Here is a 22095-nt window from a genome sequence, read left to right on the forward strand (position 1 = left end):
CTGGGAGGGGATTGGGGGCAGGAGGAGAAGGGGATGACAGAGGATGAGATGGCTGGATGGCATCACTGACTCGATGGACATGAGTCTGAGTGAACTCCGGGAGTTGATGATGGACAGGGAGGCCTGGTGTGCTGCGATTCATGGGGTCGCAAAGAGTCGGACACGACTGAACTGAACTGATGGTCCATGTAATCAAATTGGTTAATTTTCTGTGATTGTGTTTTTCAGTCTGTCCGCCCTCTGATGGAGAAGGATAAGAGGCTTATGGAAGCTTTCTGATGAGAGAGACTGACTGAGGGGGAAACTGGGTCTTGTTCTGATGGGCAGGGTCATGCTCAGTAAATCTTTAATCGAATTTTCTTTTGATGGGCAGGGCTGTGTTCCCTTCCTGTTGTTTGACCTCAGGCTAAGTTATGGTGGAGGTAATGAAGATAATGGAGACCTCCTTCAAAAGATGCCATGCATGCACTGCTACTCTCAGTGCTCCCAATCCTGCAGTAGGCTACCATCATCCCATGCCTCAGCTGGAGACTCCTGAAAACTCATGGACAAGACTGGGTCAACCTCTTGTGGGGTCACTGCTCCTTTCTCCTAGGTCCTGGTGCTCACAAGGTTCTGTTTGTGCCCTCCAAGAGTCTGTTTCTCCAGTCATGTGTAAGTTGGGAGTAATGGCGACCTCCTCCAAGAGGGCTTATGCCATACCCAGGTCAGTTGCACCCAGAGCCCCTGCCCCTGCAGCAGGCCACTGCTGACCTGTACCTTGGCAGGAGACACTCAAACACAATTCTGGCTAAGTTTCTGTGTGGTCTTTTTGTCCTGGTGCACACAAGTTTTCTTTAAGCCCTCTGAGCATCTGTGGCGGGCAAGTGGTTTGATTCTAAGAGCGATTTTGCCCTTCCTACCATCTTGCTGGGGCTTATCCTTTGCCTTTGGACATGGAGTATCTTTTTTTGGTGGGATCCAACATTCTCCAGTTGATGGTTGTTCAGCAGCGAGTTGAAGTTTTAGAGTTCATGCAGGATAAGATGAGCACATGTCCTTCTACTCTGCCATCTTATGCCACAAGGGAACATTTTATGCAAAGATGGGTAAAACAAAGGACAGAAATGGTATGGATCTAACAGAAGCAGAAGATATTAAGAAGAGGTGGCAAGAATACACAGAAGAACCATACAAAAAAGATATTAATGACCCAGATAACCACAATGGTGAGATCACTCACTTAGAGCCAGACATCCTGGAATGTGAAGTCATGTGGGCCTTAGGAGGCATCACTATGGACAAAGTTAGTGGAGGTAATGGAATTCCAGTTGAGCTATTTCAAATCCTAAAAGATGATGCTGTGACAGTGCTGCACTCCATATGTCAGCAAATTTGGAAAACTCAGCAGTGGCCACAGGACTGGAAAATGTGTTTTCTTTCCAATTCCAAAGAAAGGCAATGCCAAAGAATATTCAGACTTCTGCACAATTGCATTCATCTCACAGCCTAGCAAAGTAATGCTCAAAATTCTCCATGACAGGCTTCAACAGTATGTGAATCTTGAACTTCCTGATGTTCAAGCTGGATACAGAAAGGCAGAGGAACCAGAGATCAAGTTGCCAATATCTGCTGGATCATCAAACAAGCAAGAGAGTTCCAGAAAAAACATCTATTTCTGTTTTATTGACTATGCCAAAGGCTTTGACTGTGTGCATATGAACAAACTGGGAAATTCTTCAAGAGATGGGACTGCCTCCTGACCTGCCTCCTGAGATATCTGTATGCAGGTCAAGAAGCAACAGTTAGAATGGGACATGGAACAACAGACTGGTTACAAATCAGGAAAGGAGTATATCAAGGCTGCATATTGTCACCTTGCTTATTTAACTTCTATGCAGAGTCCATCATGCAAAATGCCAGGTTGGATGAAGCACAAGCTGGAATCAAGATTGCTGGGGGAAATATCAATAACCTCAGATAGGCAGATGATGCCATCTTTTTGGCAGAAAGGGAAGAAGAACTAAAGAGCCTCTTGATGAAAGAGAATGAGAGTGAAAAAGTTGGCTTAAAACTCAACATTCAGAAAACTAAGACAATGGCATCCTGTCTCATCACTTCATGGCAAATAGATGGGGAAATAAAGGAAACAGTAACCAAATTTATTTTTTGTGGCTTTTAAATCACTGCAGATGGTGACTGCAGCCATGAAATTAAAAGATGCTTGCTCCTTAGAAGAAAAGTTATGACCAAGCTAGACAGCATATTAAAAAGCTGACACATTACTTTGCCAACAAAGGTCCATATAATCAAAGCTATGGTTTTCCAGTAGTCATGTACAGATGTGAGAGTTGGACTATAAAGAAAGCTGAATGCTGAAGAACTGATGCTTTTGAACAGTGGTGTTGGAGAAAACTCTTGAGAGTCCCTTGGACTGCGAGATCCAACCAGTCAATGCTAAAGGAAATCAGTACTGAATATTCACTGGAAGGCCTGATGATGAAGCTGAAATTTCCATACTTTAGCCACCTGATGTGAAGAGCTGACTCATTTGAAAAGACCCTGATTCTGGGAAAGATTGAAGGTGGGAGGAGATGGGGATGACTGAAGATGAGATGGTTGGATGGCATCACCAACTCGATGGACATGAGGTTGAGTAAGCTCTGGGCGTTGGTGATGGACAGGGAAGCCTGGCATGCTATGGTCCATGGGTTCGAAAAGAGTCAGACAGGACTTAACTGAACTACCCCTACGATAGTTTGGCCTCAGGCCAAACAACAGGCAGGGAACAAAGCCTGGCTCATCAACAGAAATTTGGATTAAAGATTTACTAAGCAGGTCCTGCCCATCAGAACAAGACCCAGATTTACCCACAGCCAGTCCCTCCCATCGGGAAGCTTCCATAAGCCTCTTATGCTTATCTATCAGAGTGCAGACAGAATCAAAACGAAAATCACAGAAACTAACCAAAATGAACATATGGATCACAGATTTGTCTAACTCAATGAAACTATGGGCCATGCCTGGTAGGGCCACCCAAGACAGATGGTTCATGGTGGAGATTTTGACAAAACATGGTCCACTGGAGAAGGGAACAGCAAACCACTTCAGAAATTGAGAACCTTGAGAACCTGATGGATAATGTGAAAATAGAAAAAAGATATGACATTGAAAGATGAACTCCCGAGGTTGGTAGGTGCCTAATATGCTACTGGAGAAGAGTGGAGAAAAAACTCCAAAAGAATGAAGAGATGGCGCCAAAGCGAAAAAAATGCCCAGTTGTGGATGTGACTGGTGATAGAAGCAGGTCCGATGCTGTAAAGAGCAATATTGCATAGGAACCTGGAATGTTAAGTCCATGAATCAAGGTAAATTGGAAGTGGTCAAACAGGAGATGGCTAGAGTGAAGACTGACATTTTAGGTATTAGTGAACTAAAATGGATCAGAATGGGCAAATTTAATTCAATGACCATTATATCTACTACCGTGGGTAAGAATCCCTTAGAAGAAGTGGTGTACCCCTCATAGTCAACAAAAGAGCATTAAATGCAATACTTGGGTGCAAATCTCGTTTCCAAGGCAAACCATTCAATATCACAGTAATCCAAGTCTATGCCCCAACCAGAAACACTGAAGAAACTGAAGTTGAATGGTTCTATGAAGACTTAGAAGACTTTCTAGAACTAAAGCCCCCAAAAATGTTCTTTTCATCACAGGAGACTGGAATGAAAAATGAAGCAGGGCAAAGGCTAATAGAGTTTTGTCAAGAGAATACTCTGGTCATAACAAACAGCCTCTTCCAATAACACAAGAGAAGACTACCTATGCACATCACTAGATGGTCAATACTGAAATCAGATTGATTCTGTTCTTTGCAGCCAAAGATGGAGTGCTATACAGTCAGCAAAAACAAGACTGGGAGCTGAGTGTGGCTAAGATCATAAACTCCTTATTGTAATATTCAGACTTAAATTGAACAAAGTATAGAAAACCACTCGATCATTCAAGTATGAGGTAAATCAAATCCCTGACGATTATAAAGTGGAAGTGACAAATAAAGATTCAAAGGATTAGATCTGATAGACAGAGTGCCTGAAGAATGATGGATGGGGGTTCATGACATTGTAAAGGTCGTGGTGATCAAAATCATTCTCAAGAAACAGAAGTTCAAAAAGGCAAAATAGTTGTCTGAGGAGGCCGTACAAATAGCTGAGGAAAGAAGAAAAGTGAAAGTAATAGGGAAAAGGAAAGATACATCCACCTGAATGCAGAGATCCAAAGAACAGCAAGGAGAGATAAGAAAGCCTTCCTAAGTGATCACTGTAAAGAAACAGAGGAAAACAATAGAATGGGAAAGACTAGAGATCCCTTCAAGAAAATTACAGATACTAAGCGAACATTTCATGCAAAGATGGACACAATAGAGGACTGAAATGGTATGGAACCTAACAGAAGCAGAAGATATTAAGAGGAGGTGGCAAGAATACACAAAAGATCTATACAAAAAAAAATTCTGATGATCCAGATATTCATGATGGTGTGATTACTCACCTAGAGCCAGACATCCTGGAGTGTGAAGTCAAGTGGGCCTTAGGAGGCATCACTACAAACATAGCTAGGGGAGGTAATGGAATTCCAGTTGAGCTATTTCAAATCCTAGAAGATGATGCTGTGAAAGGGCAGCACTCAATATGCCAGCAAATTTGGAAAACTCTGCAGTGGCCACAGGACTGGTTGGACTCAGTTCTCATTCCAACCCCAATGAAAGGAAATGCCAAAGAATGATCAAACTACTGCACAATTGCACTCATTTCACATGCTAGCAAAGTAATACTGAAAATTCTCCAAGCCAAGCTTCAACATTATGTGAACTGAGAACTTCTTGATGTTCAAGATGGATATAGGAAAGGCAGAGGAACCCGAGATCAAGTTGCCAATATCTGGTGGATCAAAGAAAAAGCCTGAGAATTCCAGAAAAACATCTACTTCTGCTTTATTGACTATGCTAAAGCCTTTGGGTCGATCACAAGTGGTAAATTGTCTAAGAGATGGGAATAGCAGATCAACTTCCCTGCCTCCTGAGAAATCTGTATGCAGGTCAAGAGGCAACAGTTAGAACCAGACATAGAACAACAGTCTGGTTCCAAATTGGGAAAGGAGTGCATCAAGGCTGTAGATTGTCACCCTGTTTATTTAACTTAAATGCAGAGTACATCATGAGAAATACTGTACCTGGATGAAACACAAGTTGGAATCAAGATTGCCAGGAGAAATGTCAACAACTTCAGATATGCAGAAGACACCACCCTTATTGAAGAAAGTGAAGAGAAATTAAAGAGCCTCTTGATGAAAGTGAAAGAGGAGAGTGGAAGAGCTGGCTTAAAACTCAACATTCAAAAAATGAAGATCATGGCATCCAGTCCTATCACTTCATGGCAAATAGATGAGGAAACAGTGGAAATAGTGACAGACTCTTTTTTTCTTTGGCTTGAAAAATCACTGGGGATGGAGACAGCAGGCATGAAGTTAAAAGATGCTTGCTCCTTGGAAGAAAAGCTATGACCAACCCAGACAGCATATTAAAAAGCAGAGACATTAGTTTGCTGACTAATATAGTCAAAGCTATGGTTTTTCCAATGGTCATGTATGGATGTGAGAGTTGGACTATAAAGAAAGCTGAGTGCTGAAGAATTGATGCTTTTGAACTGTGGTGTTGGAGAAGACTCTCTAGAGTCCCTTGGACTGCAAGGAGCTCAAACCAGTCCATCCTAAGGGAAATTAGTCCTGAATATTCATTGGAAGGACAGATGCTGAAGCTGAAGCTCTAATACTTTAGCTACCTGATGTGAAGAACTGACTCAGAAAAGACACTCATGCTGGGAAAGATCGAAGGCAGGAGAATTGGACGATAGAGGATGAGATGGTTGGATGGCATCACCGACTCAATGGACATGAGTTTGCACAAGCTCTGGGAGTGGTGATGGATAGGGAAGCCTGATGTGCTGTAGTCCATGTGGTCACAAAGAGTTGGACGCTACTGAATGACTGAACTGAAGATTCAATAATGGAATGGATTAAAGTTTTTGGGTAGAAAAGAAGCATGATGAAGTCTGTCAGAATTTTTGAGAACGAAGAGTAAGTGATTGCTTCTAAATACTACAATAAATTTGACTGACAATTGGGTGTTAGAGAACCCATATAGGAAAGAGCAGGTTTTAATGAAAGGAAGTGAAATACCAATTCAATACATGCATTTTAATAAACTTTTTGTATCTAGGCCAATTTTCATAGTAAATTTTATGCTCAATGCTTAACCCTAGAAAACACGTGCACATGCGTGCACTCCTATGCCAAACAAATTTAACAGGGTGGCTTGAACAGAGGAAGCAGTAATAATTTGACCCTTCAGGACCTTTTGCTTGTGTCAAAATTTTTAATCCTTCCTCTTTAAGTATATAGAATGCTGAAAGGAGAAAAGATAAAATTTTCAGTTGTTAATTGCCAAGTTTTGTTTATAGTATATTATTATACAAAAAGCTCTTTGACACTTGCTTCTACCAATTTAGAAATAACTGGCTTTGTTCATTCCTCTCATTACAGTTCTAACAGGGCTGGTTTTCCTAGGATTTTCAAAAGAAAGCTCAGTACTACAAATGGGTTTTTGAATCAAATATGAACCTTCATAATGGGACAAAGGTCACATTTACAGAAAACTGACTTATGTCCCAGGCACTTGGCAGGACACTTTAACTTGCCCAAAGTCAGAGATTATGTCACAGAGCTAGGATTCATATTCAGGTCTGCCTGACTGTAGAGCTTTTCTGCCACATCACATTGGTTATTGAACGTATTTCAAAAATTTATAAATCCATTTTTACTCTGTAGCTGTAAAAGAATTTCACACAATATGTTAGGGAAAACACTGAAACTGCCTGCCCTGGCTAGGCACCGTAGCAACCATTTGCATGAATTATTTTTTGACAGGTGGTCCAGGTAAAGAATGCAGAACCAACAAGTGACCACCAAGCAGAAGAATTCAGGATAGGTCAAAAGGAGATGCCACCTGTCTTACTGACCTTCCAGAATCCTCCTCATTGAAGTCCATTTTGGCTGAGCAATGGCTGAGCCACCAGGAAGGACCCTGAGTCAGAATGATTGGCCAGAGACAATCTGGTAACTAATCCCATCACCATAAAACCTGAGACTGTGAGTCATGCAGCAGAGTCCTCCTGCTCTTCACCTAAGTGCCCCTTGCTTAATAAAATCTCTTGCTTTGTCAATACGTGTCTCCTTGAACAATTCATTTCTGAGCGTTAGACAAGAGCCCCCATGGGTCACCCTTCCTGCAACAAATACACAAAAAAATATGTTCTTCTTTTCTTATGTTAAGACAGTTTGAGGTCATGTTGCTGGATATTCCACGACCCATTTCTTACTCTCTTTAGCTCTATTTCCTTTCACCATTAGCTACCTCATCATCCTTCGCTATACAATCTATTAAACCTTCCAACTATCTTTTGACTCACTGGAATACGTGTGCTCTTCTATGCACACACTTTGGTTGACTAGAACAGAAGGAGGCCCATGGTATGTATGAGCAATATGATTTATTATGGACAAATAGTAGAAAAAATGCTACTAATATCCACAAGGAAGTTCCTTAAGTCATATGTAAAGAGACAATATTATTAAAAGTTTGCTTTATTTTTCAGTTGAATCAAGTATCAATACTATCTCCCAATTACATTGTATGCCTTACAAACATTAGCACAGTTAGTATCACCTCATCAACAACCGAATAATAAATCAAACTAGGTCCCGGTGGTTATGTCCACATCTACATTGCCAGGGTGACCAGGAACTCTTATTTGTTTGCTTTAGCTTTTAGTTCTTGGTTATATCTATAAAGAAAACAAAAAGAAAAAAATCATGAATCACAATAAACACATTCATTTCTTAACTAAAATTTTTTTCTTTTTTTTGGTTGCACTGCATAGCATGTGGGATCTTAATTCCCTGACCAGGGATAGAATCCATGCTCCCTGCAGTGGAAATGTGGAATCTTAACCACTGGACCACCAGGGATGACCCTAGATAATATTTATAATAAGAAGGGAATGAGAATCATATTCCATCTCTTCTTTTTCACTAGTCAAGAGGCTATAGAGTTGTAAACACAATCTTCCCAGAGGCTTGAAGGTAGAAATATGCAGGAAGGAGAATAACCTAAGGACTTTATTCGAATCTGGCTTGAAGCTGTCAAAAAGTCTTAACTGACTTACAGTTTGTTGTACGAAAGTATTAATTTAAGAATATTTTCATTCTTGACCTATATGAGAGTATGACAAGTGAACATATGTATAAAATTTACCAAAACGTAGTCACCTAGAGTTTTTAATTTTATACTCACAAAGCATCTTCCCTGAGAATAAAATCAGTTGGCAATGGGCCTGTCTAGTCACTAACAATATAATTCTGTGACACAGGCTGGCTACTGGGTTAGGAGGTGTAACATTTACGTTTGTTGAAACTAAGGACAATTTCTTCAGTTCTCATTAATTCTCAATTCTCATTAATTCAAAGAAGAATTAACCACAAAGCTACAGAGTCTTTCTGTTTTACAACACCCTGGGCTTCATTTACTAATCTTCTCAGCTGAAAGCAGAGTGGAAAACTGAACAAGCACAAAAAGGCAGCTATTCTATGAAGCCTATCTTACCTCCCATATTTCTCAAAAGGTCCTGATTTCAAATATTCAACCATATTTTCCTGAGTGTTCCAGAGAGTCCAACATTTTTATTTCTAACTACATCTCTCAATCTGCTATTTTAATTGTAAGGCTAAACATCTTTTTGTTAAATTGTATCTGAATTTCTGATATTAGAAATTACATTTCTGAATGTGGCACTTAGTGTTCTCATAGCTTTACTATCATGAGTTAATATCAGGTTAAAATAAGATGGTGTATGAGAAAAGTACTCTGTGAATAAAATCACTGTACAAACTGAAGTTTATATTGATATAAGTTAAGACCTAAAAATGGTTATCAGGCATTTATAGAATGAGTGAGTATTCATATCTGTTATGTGCTAGATTATTAATTAAGCTGCAAGTAAAGCTAGGTATGGTACAGATGAATTAAATTAAATGCACTATACACTACAGACGGAGAAGGCAATGGCACCCCACTCCAGTACTCTTGCCTGGAAAATCCCATGGACGGAGGAGCCTGGTAGGCTGCAGTCCATGGAGTTGCTAAGAGTTGGGCACGACTGCGCGACTTCACTTTCACTTTTCACTTGCATGCATTGGAGAAGGAATTGGCAACCCACTCCAGTATTCCTGCCTAGAGAATCCCAGGGACAGAGGAGCCTAGTGGGCTGCCGTCTATGGGGTCGCACAGAGTCGGACACGACTGAAGTGACTTAGCAGCAGCAGCAGCAGCATACACTACAGAATAGAATGCTTTCTGAAAAGAAGGTATATTATATAGCTCAATGTTTTCTAATTTTTTATTGAGATCATTCAATTTTTTTAGCCAAAGAAAGCTGTTATTCATAACATTTTTTTGTAATTTAGGAAGGTCCTATGGTTTAAACAAAGCCAGAGTCTTCATCTAAGCTCATTCCAGAGTGTTAGCTAGTCACTGACAAATAATATTAATTACTGAATAAACAGTTTCAAGGGCTTCCCAGGTGGCTTGGTGGTAAAGAATCTGCCTGCAATATAGGAGATGAGGGTTTGATCTCTGGGTGGGGAAGTTTCCCTGGATAAGGAAATGACAACCCACTCCAGTATTCTTGCCTGGGAAATCCCACGGACAGAAGAGCCTGGTGGGCTACAGTTCATGGGGTCACAAAGAGTCAGACACGACTGAATGACTAAACGACAACAAAAACATGGTGAGCTTACCTCCAAATACGAAAGAGCTGAGAGGCTCCTGCTGTCCCAACAAAGAAATTAACAGCAAATAGACTCCAGTTTTTTGGAATAATTACAAGTGAGTATCTTGACCAAATAAAGCCTGTTGAAATAAAATATTTTTAAAAAACAGCATAGGTATTGCTGCAATCTTATCTAAACATTTAATATTAGAGTAAAATAGACTATGATTTTATTTTCTTGGGCTCCAAAATCACTACAGATGGTGACTGCAGGCATGAAATTAATAGATGCTTGTTCCTTGGAGTAAAAGCTATGACAAACCTAGCGAGGATATTAAAAAGTAGAGACATCCCTTTGCCAACAATAGTCAAAGGTATGGTTTTTCCAGTAGTCATGTATGGATATGAGGGTTGGACCATAAAGAAAGCTTGAGTGCTGAAGAACTGATGTTTTCAAATTGTGGTGCTGGAGAAGACTCCTTTTTTTTTGGAGAAGACTCTTGAGAGTCCCTTGGACAGCAAGAAGATCAAACCAGTCAATCCTAAAGGAAATCAACCCAGAATATTCATTGGAAGGACTGATGCTAAATCTGAAGTTTCAGTACTATGGTTATAGACCTGACTCACTGGAAAAGATCCTAATGCTGGGAAAGATTGAGAGCAGGAGGAGAATGGGGCAACAGAGGATGAGATGGTTGGATGGCATCACCAACTCAATAGACATGAGTTTGAGCAAACTCGGGGAGTAGTGAAACAGGGTAGCTTGGTGTGCTTCAGTCCATGGGGTCGCAAAGAGTCAGACACAACTTAGAGACTGAAAAACAACAACAACAGCATAAAGTAGGGAAAAAAGGTTATAATCTGAGATTTAATGAAGTTGGTATAATTCAGGTTACACAAAACACTCAGTTATTACATCAAAGAAAAATTTTTATAACCCTTCTTCTGCCTTCTTCGGCTATAGTCTAATAACTGCTTAAAGGTAATACCATTAGTTTCTTTGTGTGTGAGTGTGCGTGTATGTATTTCAAATGTTAAACAATCAAGTAAATTGATGTAAAACTAATTATTGAATGTCCTATATGGAAGATATTCATTTAATTTACCTGTAGCCATCAAAACAGCAGACTGAGCCGTGCTGAGTTTTTCTGCAGGTCTGGCCATGTCAGCCAATCCAGCACACACCAGCCCCTGGAAATGAACATTTTTTTCAATGTTACTCTTTCTTAGAAGTGGAAGTATCAGAAAGCTGTTATACTTTAAATTTCTTGGTTAGATAATTTGTCCTTAATGTTGAAGTATACATGGTCATTTCTTCTCTGGCATATTTTTAATACTGTCTTTTATAGAATAATTCTACTCATACTCCACCACCAGCATCAGTCAGAAAGTTTAGTAATGAGTCCTAAAAGAATATTAGTTATGCTACTCTACCACACAGATTAGAATACGTAATAGAATGATTTTTATTGATGAAAAATTCACTCCTACATAAAATAAAGAGATACTAGGACAATGAACCCCTATATACCCATCACCCAGTCAACAATTATTGAGATTCTGCCATATTTACCTTTCCTCCTCCCTTTCTCCTTTTTCCTTTAAGTATTTTAAATCAAATTCTAAACATGTCATTAGAAAATATGGTCTTAAGAAATTCATTTTCAGGACTTCCCTTGGGGTCCAGAGGTTAGGAATACGCATGCCAATGCGGAGGACATGAGCTGGATCCCTGGTCTGGGAAGAGCCCACCTGCCAAGGGGCAGCTAAGCCTGGAGCCACAACTATTGAAGCCTGGGGTGTTCTGGAGTCCGAGTTCAGCATCTGCTGAGCCCGCCTGCTGCAACTACTGAAGCCTGAGTGCTCTAGAGGTGGTGCTGGGCAGCAAGAGAAGCCACTGCTCACTGCAACTAGAGGAAGCCTGTGTGCAGCAGCGAAGACCCAGGAAAGCCAACGATAAATAAATACATACATTCATTTTCAGGTTTTATTGAATTCCTAAAAGATGCATGAAACACTTAAAAAAAAAAGGTTTTTTCCTCCTAAATAGAACACATGCATACTTGGGAATTTATACACAAATTCAAACCAAATTAAAATGATTTTTATTTAATAAAGTCAGTGGTTCAAGAAAGCAGTGATTCTGGCTCAAAGAGTGGCAAATGGTTAAATACAGAAGTGGAAATAGAGGTATATCATGACTAACACTACTTTTCTTCGTAATTTCCATCCATAGTCATGTGATTTTCTTCTCAAATAGCTCCAAATCATCACTCTTACATTCTTCTTCCAGGTCCTAATATACATTTTCTCTCATTATTTGTTCCACTTTGGCAGGGTGGAACACTGCCCTTGTATAGGGGAAGAAGGGGACTGGTTTCTACCATTATTCTACACGGTCCATGTATTACTACACTGTGGCTTTTCAAGCAGATTTATGATGATAGAGGCTATATTCTAGCATTGTCTTTTGGAAGAAGGTAGCAGCCATGATTTTGTTTATGCTCAGCGTATACATTTCATTTTTCTAGGACATGTTAGTAATCATTCTCTCTCACAAAGGTCCTGAGTGCCCTCTCCCACAGTTCTTTTTCTCTCTTGAAATCATCTTCTCTCTTAATACGTATGTACATATTTTCTGATCCATTTACAAAGACGTTGTAGATATCATGCCCTTTGACTCTCTAGTATTTTAGTGTATATTTGCTAAGAACAAGACTATCTTCCCATTTTCTTAAATATCTATAATCTAATCACAAAATTTCACATAGACAAGACACTGTTGTCTAATATACAGTTCACAGTCAAATTTTGACCCAGTTAAAACTGCCCCAAAATGTCTTAAAAAATTTTTTTTCTTGTCTTAGAGTGGTTACGTCAGGAGAATACACTGCATTTGGATGTTACACCTTTTAGTCTTCTTCTGAAGTTGAAGTGTAGTTGGTTTGTAATACTATATTAGTTTCCTTTCCTGAATTTCTAAAAATCCTTATTTTCTATACCACTGTAATCTCATGTAAATTATCTAGAAAATCTTATTGTGAATTTACTTATCTCTGTCATTTACTAGCTTGATGACTCTGGTCAAGTTACATAATACTCTCTCTTTTTTTTGGCCATGCCATTTATTCGATCTTAGCTCCCTGACAAGGGATTGAATTTGGGCACCCTGCAGTGGAAGTGCTGAATCCCAGCCCCTGGACAGCCATGGAATTCCCCATAACACCTGGCTTATATTCTTCACGTATAGAATGAGAGTATTAATAGCTACCCTTGCAAGAGTGATATATGATTAAATGAGATAATATGATTTAGAGATATTTAGCATAGTGTCTGGAAAATATTACTGTTAGCAACGACAAACAGTAGTTTACATTTTTAGAGGAATAGAGGTAAGGGAATAATAGTCTCTGTACCCTTTCCTGTATTTCTAGCCTCAGGGGCTAGAAGGTCGATGTTCCTCTTCTTTATTATGAACTTTACTCAAATAATAGAACTGTAGAGTCAGAGAGCGCGTGGAGTATACTGAAAGACTGTGTAAATTACTCCCTAACATAGGAAGCAAGTACCAATTATAGAAAGGTCCAAAGTGACTTATAAAGGGGGTCATGTAAGTGTTTAAGAGCCTAGGTTTTGAAGTCAAATTAGACTTGAGGGCTCACATCCTGAGTCCGTCGTCACTTAATAACAGTTTTAGTTCTTTGAACCTCAGTATCTTTACATCTCAGATTTTTTCTGGTGAATATTAAATATGAGACAGTGTATTAAATAACCCAATGTAGACAGTTTAGCATCTAGCAGATTCAAGTTATTTCTCTGCTTCCATCAATTAAAAACTGGTTTTCAAATGTGTGTGATTCTTTCTGGCACCTGGTTATCTCCACTGGGTGGAGTAAATACTCATCAGATAGTGTAAAACATTTTTTTCCTTCTTTTCTTGCAATATTTTCTCCTCTAGTTAAAAAAAAAACAATTCACATAATACTTTTAGAGGAGTGTAAAAAACAATGAAAAACCACTATATAATATTCCAATTCCAAACACTTAAGAGATAGCAAAGTTCTCAAGAGTCTAAACTGTGAATTAGCATATGTTAGGAGTTACAGCTGGAAAAGCAAGTAGTTAGATACTAAAAATCAGCATAGATAATCTTAAAACAGTTTGACTTATTCCTAAGAACAGAAAAATTAGCTACACAATATGGTGTAGTTAAATATAACCACACCAGAGTTAAATATAACCTAGTCTGTGCAAAAAGACTATGAGCAGAAAGAAAAAAAAGCTCTGAATTGACCTTCACATAATAGTTTCCCCAGGTTAGCCAAAGGGCTTCCCTGATTGCTCAGTTGGTAAAGAATCCGCCTGCAATGCAGGAAACCCCGGTTTGATTCCTGGGTCAGGAAGATCCCCTGGAGAAGGGATAGGCTACCCACTCCAGTATTCTTGGGCTTCCCTTGTGGTTCAGCTGATAAAGAATCACCTGCAGTGTGGGAGACCTGGGTTCGATCCCTGGAGGCTACCCACTCCGGTATTCTGGCCTGGAGAATTCCATAGACTGTAGTGGGCTAATTATTCTGTACTGCACTCATGCATTTTTGCTCTCACCAGTTCAGTTTTATTTTTATCAAGTCATTGTAGTTCTCCTCAGACATGTTTATACGTTTTGTTGCAGAGAAGCCAATTCTGACTCCATGTTGGAACTGTTTCTTTGACTTGCTTTTTGCTGCTTTTGTTATTATAATTATACAGAACAGCCTGCCTTGGAATCCTGCTCCCCTGTCTGACTATAAAGTGCCTTTGTTCAGAACCTTGTGCACCTGTAGATGGCAGGAGGGAAGAAATCAACACATCCCCTGCCTGAGGCTTGCCATTCCAGGAGACTGGCAAGATTAATGCTCTTTTTACTTTGCTTCCTCACCTTCCCCATCTCTGATCTATAAAAGAACCTGGCATCAAGATCCCGATAAGATGGTTATTTTGAGGCGTTAGGCTGCCATCTTCTTGGCCAGCCAGCTCCTCAATCAGTCTTCCTTGCCTCAGTCCCTCATCTCTCGGATTCACTGGCCTGTTGTGCAGCGAGCAGAGCAGAGCAAGTTTGGACTCAGTAACAGTTTTATTTTTTAATATAATTTATCTAATTTAATGAACTAGGTAAATAGCTGATATACAAAAAGAGGGTTGCTATTTCTATGAAACTAAAGTGATTGCTTTGGAAAGATTGAATAAAGGTAAGTTGTTAAACTTGCTATCAAATTTGGTGTAAACAAGACAGATACAAAAAGATTGGTAGGGGGAAACATAGAAATCTAGCAGGTTTCTATTACCAGACTATTATGAAAAAGTCTATAAACTTGGTCTGATTTAAAGACAACTAAACTAAAATTATACAGGATGCACTGTGGCTATAATTCTTCCATGATAAATGATGTGGAACTCAAAATCAGTGGATCCACACACAAAGCCCTGGCATTATAGTAAATGATTGATAAATGAATATGTGTTTGTGGTCTTAGGGTTAAAATAGTTAAAGAATGCTCAAACTACCACACAATTGCACTCATCTCACACGCTAGTAAAGTAATGCTTAAAATTCTCCAAGCCAGGCTTCAGCAATATGTGAACCGTGAACTTCCTGATGTTCAAGCTGGTTTTAGAAAAGGCAGAGGAACCAGAGATCAAATTGCCAACATCTGCTGGGTCATAGAAAAAGCAAGAGAGTTCCAGAAAAACATCTATTTCTGCTTTGTTGACTATGCCAAAGCCTTTGACTGTGTGGATCACAATAAACTGTGGAAAAATCTGAAAGAGATGGGAATACCAGACCACCTGATCTACCTCTTGAGAAATCTGTATGCAGGTCAGGAAGCAACAGTTAGAACTGGACATGGAACAACAGACTGGTTCCAAATAGGAAAAGGAGTACGTCAAGGCTGTATATTGTCACCCTGCTTATTTAACTTCTATGCAAAGTACATCATGAGAAACGCTGGGCTGGAAGAAGCAGAAGCTGGAATCAAGATTGCCAGGAGAAATATCAATAACCTCAGATATGCAGATGACACCACCCTTATGGCAGAAAGTGAAGAGGAACTAAAAAACCTCTGATGAAAGTGAAAGTGGAGAGTGAAAAAGTCGGCTTAAAGCTCAACATTCAGAAAACGAAGATCATGACATCTGGTCCCATCACTTCATGGGAAATAGATGGGGAAACAGTGGAAACAGTGTCAGACTTTATTTTTTGGGGCTCCAAAATCACTGCAGATGGTGACTGCTAAAAGATGCTTACTCCTTGGAAGGAAAGTTATGTCCAACCTAGATAGCATATTGAAAGGCAGAGACATTACTTTGCCAACAAAGGTTCGTCTAGTCAAGGCTATGGTTTTTCCTGTGGTCATGTATGGATGTGAGAGTTGCACTGTGAAGAAGGCTGAGGGCCGAAGAATTGATGCTTTTGAACTGTGGTGTTGGAGAAGACTCTTGAGAGTCCCTTGGACTGCAAGGAGATCCAACCAGTCCATTCTGAAGGAGATCAGCCCTGGGAGTTCTTTGGAAGGAATGATGCTAAAGCTGAAACTCCAGTACTTTGGCCACCTCATGCGAAGAGTTGACTCATTGGAAAAGACTCTGATGCTGGGAGGGATTGGGGGCAGGAGGAGAAGGGGACGACAGAGGATGAGATGGCTGAATGGCATCACTGATTCGATCGACGTGAGTCTGAGTGAACTCCGGGAGTTGGTGATGGACAGGGAGGCCTGGTGTGCTGCAATTCATGGGGTCACAGAGAGTCGGACACGACTGAGCGACTGAACTGAACTGAACTGAACTGAACTGATGTAGTATTATTTTTTAGAATTATCCAGTTTGACCTTTATGATTATTTAATTTCAAGGCTAAGAAGGATTCAACCATAGTTAAATATCTAAAGAAGCACAGTCTAAAATTCTTAAGGTAGAACTTATGTGAGAACAAGACACAGGAGTTTCTATGGTTGTGAGGTCATCAGGAGACTATGCAGAATGTCAACATGAACTTAAAATAGATGTTTTTAAAGGAGATAGTGGAGAAAGCACTTATGAGTATATAATACTGTTAATGTTTCAAAACTCTGATAGATCAGATCAAAGAACCACCAAAGCTATTGGTAAAATAAAGAAACATTTAAATTGTGGCAAATTTGTGATCAGAGGACCCCTCACAAATTTACTGTAAATACAGTAAGTCATTCTTTTAACTTTTTTTGGTAAATTTTTACTGGAGTATAGTTGATTCACAATGTTGTATTAGTTCAAGTGTACAGCAAAGTGAATCAGTTATACATACACATATATCCACTCTTTTTAGATACTTTTCCCATGTAGGTCATTACAAGGTACTGAATAAAGTTCCTATTGCTACACAGTAGATCTTCATTAGTTATCTAGTTTATCATTCTTACTTTTTAAATAATGTTTCTAGAAACAATATTTCAGAAATTAATTCCACTTTGTAGATACATAATTTTAAGTGTTGGTCGGGAGAGAAGAGGAAATATACCTTTTATAGTATTTTTTTTTTTAATACTGCACTGCTTTTAAATGCTTAGAGTATGAGCAGAATCATTAAAGTTGATATTCTGTAATTTCTTTTTTAAACTGATAGAGCCTTTTTGCAATATACAAATCTAAAAAAAAGAACTGCTCCCTAGTTCTCTGTAAATATAGTCCCCAATCACTAATTTACTCTAATCCTGTTTTATAGGTGAGACAAAAGGGCACAGATAGAACTTGCATAAGGCCATAAAATTGAGGGATAGCTAATTCCAGTTCTAACATTCTTTTTTCTTAAATTTTTATTTTATTTATTTTTTTTCCCAATTCCATATGCCTTTATTTTATTTTTACTTTACAATATTGTATTGGTTTTGCCATACATCAACATGAATCCGCCACGGGTGTACACGTGTTCCCAATCCTGAAGCCCCCTCCCACCTCCCTCCCCATACCATCCATCTGGGTCATCCCAGTGCACCAGCCCCAAGCTTCCTGTATCCTGCATCGAACCTGGACTGGCAATTCGTTTCTTATATGATATTATACATGTTTCAATGCCATTCTCCCAAATCATCCCCCCCCTCTTTTACTCCCACAGAATCCAAAAGACTTTTCTATACATCTGTATCTCTTTTGCTGTCTCACTTACAGGGTTATCGTTACATCTTTCTAAATTCCATATATATGTGCAGTTCTAACATTCTTAACTACTTAGATTTACAACTGAGTTTCTGAACTGTTCTAACAATTTAAAACTACACATTAAAAAAAAAAAAAAAATAAAACTACACATTTAAAAGAATCAATATATCCTACAACCCAACAACAAAAAAAACCTTTATTAAAACTTGGGCAAAGAGGTTAAATACTTTTCCAAAGAAAATGTAAAAATGGTCAATAAGCATATCAAAAGATGCTTAGCACAGCTAATAATATTAGGGAAATGCACATGAGAACAACGCACCACTTCACACCCACTGAAGTGTATTAAAGGGTATTATAAAACAACAACGAAAGTAACAAGTGTTGGCAGGGATGAATGGAAACTGGAAACCTTGTGATTGCTGGTGGAAACTTAAAACAGTGCAGCCACTGTGGAATATAGTAAAGCAGTTCTTTAAAAGATTAAACACAGAATTACCATATGATCCAACAATTCTATTTGTAGTTATATACAAAAAGAATAGAAAGCAGGGTCTGGAACAGATATTGTATGGACACCCAGGTGTCTATCAACAGAAAACTGAAAAAACAAAATGTGATACATACATACGATGAAATATTATTCAGACTTTAAAAGGAAGGGAATTCTGACACAGATGAACCTTAGGATACTATGCTAAGTGAAAAACGCCAGGCACAAAAAGACAAATACTGAAATACTGTATGATTTCATTTATAGAAGATACCCAGAGTAGTCAAATTCACAGACAAAGTAGAATGCTAGTTGCCAGGGGCTGGGGAAGAGGGAAATGAAGAGCTATGGTTTAATGGGTTCATTGTTTTAGTTCTGCAAGATCAAGAGTACTAGATCACAACACTGAGGAACAATTACCCTACAATTAAAAAAAAAATTAAAAGAAGAGTACAGGAGATTGGTTGAATAGTGATATACTCAACTCTAAAAAAGAGGTTAAGATGTTAAATTTACGTGCATTTTATTACAATAAAAAGAAGAAAGCCTGTAGATCACTAGTTTTCAAACTTTAAAAGTCATCAGAATCACCTGTAGAGCCTATTATTAAAACACAAATTACTGGGCTCCACCCCCATAGTTCCAAATTTAGTAAATCTGCAATGGGGCCTGAAAATTTGTGTTTCTAACATGTTCCTGGATGATGCCAAGGTTGCAGGTCTGGGGATGACATTTTGAGAAGCACTGCATCAAGCCAAAACTGGCCCTTCCAACATAAAATCAATGATTTGTTATTAATAGCCATTACAATTACTTCTTTTCAGCTAAATGAGAACTTTATGAATGGAAACTCTGGCATAGGATAAAAGCATTTACTGTGGAGTAAGAAGTTCCAGATTCTATCATTTACCAAATGTTAATATATATATATATATATATCCTGGATAAATTCTGCTTTTTGAGACTAATTTTCCTTGCCACTATTTCGGTGTTAGTATCTTAAGTTCTCAAACTAAGTTAATAACAAAAGTTAATTTTGGGCGGGGGGAGGGGGGAGTTCAAACCAATTTAACGTTTTACATAGTCAGAAAATTTTAGAATGAAGTTTCATGTTCTTAGGGCCCACAATTATAATCTTTTTGATGATAATAAGTTCCCCAAAGGGCTCCTTATCTAAGGAGTTCAAAAGACCCCAAGTAGGTAGTATGCTTATAGAGTAAAAATGATATATCTGAGAATATTTACATGGAATTATTTCAAGCCGTATCATGAACATTTAAAGTACATCCTTCAGAAAAGTTACTTCAAATTAATAAGCTCTTTTAAAGAATATCTTTTTCAGTAGCATCAGCCAAAACCTAAGACTTACCCATTTCATAATTGGAGCCCAGAAAAATACTGTTCTGGGACCTGGAAAAAAAAAAAAAGAAGGAAAAATTTAGCAAGTAACCAACTATTTTCTATATGTCTTTTAAACAGCTATCACCAAATTTCAAAAACTCAAAGATTTATCAATCTATTTCTAATAATTATTACTGTGCTTTCTGCATGCTTTGTATTTAAGTTAAAATTTAGAGTCACCATGGTATCAATTTTTCATACAAGTTGTTTGATTTGCTTGTCAATTCTCTGTATTTTTGAGAACTATCAAAATTAGCTAAAGTATAATAGAGGTAGTTTTGAAAACTATTCTCAGTGTATTTTGCTTTGAACATGCAACTTTATTTATCATTTTATTTAAGGATAATCTTCAATTTGAGGAAATGATAAATTATGGAATTTTTGTGATGTAAACCTCAGTAGATATATATATGTATATATTTACTAATTCTATTAATATTTATTATTATAAATGATGTCACCACATGTATTCTAGTAAAACTTCTTACAAAATTCTATTTTTCCTAGTAAAAAATTAATGAACCTAACCTAAAATTAATTTAACCTAACTTTAAAGGGCACACAAGAAAGGGGAAAGTCCTTGTTTTAGTTATCCTGGTACTCATCCACCTCATGCAAAATGTTCAATAAATGTTGACAGTATTTTTGAAATACTGTCAATATTTTGAATATATTTGAATTTCAAAATAGTGACGGTATTTTGAAAAACAACTCTGGTTTTCCAGATAACCTGGAATTTGAGAAGCACTGTGAATTTCAGAAACAAATAAGCAATTTGTTTCAGAGCTGGAAGTAAACTCACAGATCATCCTTCGTTTTTACCAATAAGGCTCAGAAGAGTTCCATGACCTACTCAAGTCATGTGGGTAGTAAGCCCAGCATTGTAATTAGAAACTAAATGTTCTAACTCTCAAACTTGTGCTCTTTGACCAATAACCAATAACATAAGTTCTTACTCTTCCAAATCACACATCTCTTTTAACCTTTCAGGGCATACAGTGACAGTAAAAAAACAGATTTGTCCATGGTAAATCAAAAGCTAAATCCAATACACATCACAGCACTTAATACGGTATATATGTTCTCTACACACTGGATCAACAAAAGACACTTATTTCTTAACATAATTTCACATAAGATTTTTAAGCCAATTCAAAATGTAAAAAGTCTAATTATATTCATGATTATTATTTCTACCTTAATATTCCACTTTACTTTGTAAAAATAAATAAATCACATCTAAAAGGGCATAATCACCCAATGTAACACATTTATTTCTCTTCATCTACTCTAGTAATATTTCTCAATAGCACTATCAGGTAAAGATGTTTTTTTTTTTTTTTTCCAATTTTACCCCTAGTAGGTGAGCATGGGAATACCAGACCACTTCACCTGCCTCCTGAGAAACCTATACACAGGTCAAGAAGCAACAGTTAGAACCGGACTTCAAACAACATACTGGTTCAAAACTGGAAAACGAATACGTCAAGGCTGTATATTGTTATCCTGATTATTTAACTTATATGCAGAGACAACATGCAAAGTACCGGGTTAGATGAAGCACAAGCTGGAATTAAGATTGCTGAGAGAAACATGAATAACCTCAGATATGAAGATGCCACTACTCTTATGGCAGAAAGCAAAGAGGAACTAAGGAGCTTCTTAATGAAGGTGAAAGAGGAGAGTCTAAAAGCTGGTTTAAATTTCAACGTTCAAAAAAATAAGATCATTGTATCTGGTCCTATCCCTTCATGGCAAATAGATGGGGAAACAATGGAAACAGTGACAGACTTTGTTTTTTTGGGCTCCAAAATCACTGTAGACAGTGACTGGAGCCATGAAATCAAAAGACACTTCTTGTAGAAAAGCTATGACAAACCTAGACAGTGCATTCAAAAGCAGAGACATTACTTTGCCACAAAGGTCCATACAGTCAAAGCTATGGTTTTTCTAGTAGTCAGCTATGGATGTGAGTGTAGGACCATAAAGAAGGCTGAACACTGAAGAATTGATGCTTTCAAATTGTGGTGCTGGAGAACTCTTGAGAGCCCTGTGGACAGCAAGGAGATCACATCAGTCAATCCTAAAGGAAATCAACCCTGAATATTCCTAGAAGGGCTGATGCTGAAGCTCTAATACTTTGGGCACCTGATGCAAAGAACTGAC

The 22095-nt window shown here is 38.2% G+C and overlaps 1 protein-coding gene across 1 annotated transcript in view; it reads right to left on the minus strand.

Moving 5' to 3' along the window:
- Positions 1-7664: 7664 nt before the first annotated feature.
- MPC2 (mitochondrial pyruvate carrier 2) overlaps positions 7665-22095 on the minus strand; it is a 30512-nt gene continuing 16081 nt past the window's right edge. The window contains exons 2-5 of the mRNA XM_010846011.1: positions 19898-19938; positions 10971-11055; positions 9893-10004; positions 7665-7881 (exon numbers count right to left, since the gene is read on the minus strand). Of these exons, the coding sequence (XP_010844313.1) occupies positions 7845-7881; positions 9893-10004; positions 10971-11055; positions 19898-19938 (275 nt within the window). The 3' untranslated portion in view covers positions 7665-7844. The remainder of the gene's footprint in view (positions 7882-9892; positions 10005-10970; positions 11056-19897; positions 19939-22095) is intronic.

This window comes from Bison bison, unplaced genomic scaffold (genome assembly GCF_000754665.1).
Source record: "Bison bison bison isolate TAMUID 2011002044 unplaced genomic scaffold, Bison_UMD1.0 scf7180017864229, whole genome shotgun sequence".
NCBI classification, from domain to species: Eukaryota; Metazoa; Chordata; class Mammalia; order Artiodactyla; family Bovidae; genus Bison; species Bison bison.